The 3299-nt window shown below is 35.2% G+C and overlaps 1 protein-coding gene across 1 annotated transcript; it reads right to left on the minus strand.

Annotated features, from left to right (window-relative positions):
* Nucleotides 1–1159: 1159 nt before the first annotated feature.
* Nucleotides 1160–2676, minus strand: LOC134245089 (V-type proton ATPase 116 kDa subunit a 4-like; the record flags this gene model as incomplete). The annotated part of the gene is made up of 4 exons (XM_062727351.1): nt 1160–1226; nt 1735–1839; nt 1935–2071; nt 2525–2676. Coding segments are annotated over 4 exons (427 nt in total), but the record flags the coding sequence as incomplete, so codon positions are not given.
* Between the last annotated feature and the right edge of the window lie 623 nt (nt 2677–3299).

A 3299-nucleotide genomic window follows, 5' to 3' on the forward strand; every position in this document is an offset into this window, starting at 1 on the left:
AACATGGGAACATGTCCTCTATCATCCCTGAAAATTTCAGCTTTCTAGCTTAAGCCATTTTTGAGTTCCATCACAGACAAGGAGGTCCTCTAAATTTCGATCAAAGGGCGATAACTTCCGACCGGAAGTGAATTTCAAAAAAATGAAAAAAAACGTATAAGGTTTAGATAAAGATACATCTTCTCTGAAAATTTCAAGTAAATCGGTCGAGCCATCTCTGAGAAATCTTCTGCACAAAAATTGTAAGAAGAAAAGGCAAGAATAATAATAAAAGTGAAAAAGAAACAATAGAATAATAGAAGGGTCTTCCGCTGAAGACGGAAGACCCTAATAATAATAATAATAATAAGAAACAGAGTAAAAACAATATGTTCCCCAACTTCGTTTGGGGAACATAAATATAGAATGAACATTCCTAAGTATTTTCAAAAATCCAAATATACTTAGACAAATCCATGTATTTTTGTTCTTGAATGAATAACATATTTGTGCTCTTTCTCATAGCAAAGCTCTATCCGGATATATATGTACATGTATGTGCAAAATTAAAAGAAGATTTGTTTGATTATATCTCACAATAAGTAAATCCTGAAATATCTCAACACCACTAAAGATGAGATTACATCTCAGTATATCTCACTACAAACTGATGAGATGCCTATCTCACCACCGCTATATGATATTATATCATGGATGCTCTACAATATGTATATATGTATCTCATCACCATCATTGAATCATATTTCTCACAACACTTAATGTATGAGATTTATATCTTGCCCCACCCTCTCTGATAAATTATGTACGAGACACTCCCTCACAGGCTTCCTATATTTAGATCTACATAATTTAATCACTTCATTTAGATTTGAAAAATATCACACAATGATGCAAAGATGACTGTGTTAATATGAGCAAGCGTACCTATTGCTTTTTGTTTACATCCTTGAAATGTGATCAGTTATCTGTATATATTAAACTGCATGTAAGCTGGTTAAAGGGCAAGAAAATAGCTTTAGTTTTACATATCTGATTAACAGATATGTCCTTTTCACAAAGATATGTCTAATCATATATGCAAGTAAATGCATAAAATTATGCAGATAATATAATAAAAACTTTATTAATCACAAAAAATAATTAACAGCCCCTGTTCTGTAAAAAAGAAAACACACAGCTAGCTTATTACATGACTAGCAATACTCTATACTTACGCTATTACTGGCCTGTGCAAAGTGACACAATCAATATAAGTACAAATTTACTTACTACAGGTCACATGATCTAATCATAGGTCACATGATCAAACAAAAAAATTTCAATTTTATAAACATTACAAGGTAAATTATTTAAAACAAATCCATGCAATACTGAGACCCCCCTCCCCTTAAAAAAATCATAAGGCATTCTTAATTTATTATTATTAGACATCAATTATAGATTTATATGAAAATACACACTTCAAAATAAAGAAAAAGAAGGAAAATTATATTCTGAATTCTCTGTATAATTATCATGTTATGATAAAAACAAACAACAATTCAAATGTACACTTAAGCAACACAAGATACAAGTACCAGGTACCTGTATGTGAAATTAAAGTACAGGTTGTAGTTCTCCTCTACAGAGACCTTAACCTTGTACACCCAAGTCAAGGTTAATGCCTTGATATTTATATATACAATCCTAACTCTATCTAACTTTCATCTCCTGTTGCTATGGCAACATACTAACCTTGACCCTGGCATTATGTCTGGCTCTCAAGACAAAAGGCTTCACTAGTAACATCATCGGAACCATCGCTAGCGCCAAGATAACAAGGGTGATCTGAATGGGTTGCTATAAACAGACCAAATTCATAAAATATAGGGACATCTGATACCGAGATATCTGAAAGGACATGATGCACTGTGAAACTGTAGATAGGTAATTACCTGGTACTCAAAGAAGACGGTCTGTGACGTGGCATTGATACTCTTTGGTTCAATACTAGAGCAGGCATACAAGTCCCCAGTAAAATTGGCCGGTTTGGAGCGGGGTGTATATGTTATCAAAAACATATTGATAAACTCTACAAATAGAAATCTCTGATGAGTCTAGCTCTACTGGTTTGTACTTGGAACAAAAAATACTGTATAGAGGGTTTTTATTGACCCAAGTTATTTCTTTATGCTTGAAATTAATCTTGCCCAGTTTTAACTTTGCCCAACACAGTAGTGCTAAAGAGATACTGCTGTTTTCTTTGAATTCAACTAGTTTTGAATTCACCCTCTTTTGAGGAGGACGGAAGGGGTGAAAATAGAATGGAGATGAAAATTTCCTTACATACAATATTATTTTCTTATGCTATGTTAAATGGTTTGTTCTTGAGAGCATTGCAAAACATATCAATAATGAATACCAGGGTAACTTTGCATGAGTCAATAAACCTTTCCTTAATTCAAGATTGGCCAAAAATTTCAAAAACCCAAAATAGACACCAGTTAGATACATTGTATAATGTTCAGTATACTGTGTTACTTACGGATAAGAAGCTGTGGAGCATACTGGGTACAGAGGGCAGTGAAGAAGATCCACTTGTAGAAGACGAGGGCCACCAGGTACCCAAACAGACAAAGCAGGAAGACCAGCTGAGGTATAAACTCACAGAAGATGTTCAGGGGCCGACGGAAGTACCTGGGGGAACAGAATCAGTAAATAAACGTTATCATGAATCAAATTACAGGGGCCGCTGGAACTACCTGGTGGAACACAGAATCAGTAAATAAACATTAACATGAATCAGATTACAGGGGCCGCCGGAAGTACCTGGAGAACACGGAATCAGTAAATAAACATTAACATGAATCAGATTACAGGGGCCAATGGAAGTACCTGGGAAACACAGAATCAGTAAATAAACGTTAACATGAATCAGATTACAGGGCCGATGGAAGTACCTGTAGGAACACAGAATCCGTAAATAAACGTTAACATGAATCAGATTACAGGGGCCGATGGAAGTACCTGGAGGAACACAGAATCCATAAATAAACATTAACATGAATCAGATTACAGGGGCCGATGGAACTACCTGGTGGAACACAGAATCAGTAAATAAACATTAACATGAATCAGATTACAGGGGCCGATGGAAGTACCTGGGAAACACAGAATCAGTAAATAAACGTAAACATGAATCAAATTACAGGGGCCGCCAGAAGTACCTGGGGGAACAGAATCAGTAAATAAACGTTAACATGAATCAAATTACAGGGGCCGCTGGAAGTACCTGGGGAACACAGAATCAGTAAATAAAC

The sequence above is a fragment of the Saccostrea cucullata genome, unplaced genomic scaffold (assembly GCF_032062105.1).
Source record: "Saccostrea cucullata isolate Sc308-1 unplaced genomic scaffold, CSIRO_AGI_Scuc_v1 ctg20083, whole genome shotgun sequence".
NCBI classification, from domain to species: Eukaryota; Metazoa; Mollusca; class Bivalvia; order Ostreida; family Ostreidae; genus Saccostrea; species Saccostrea cuccullata.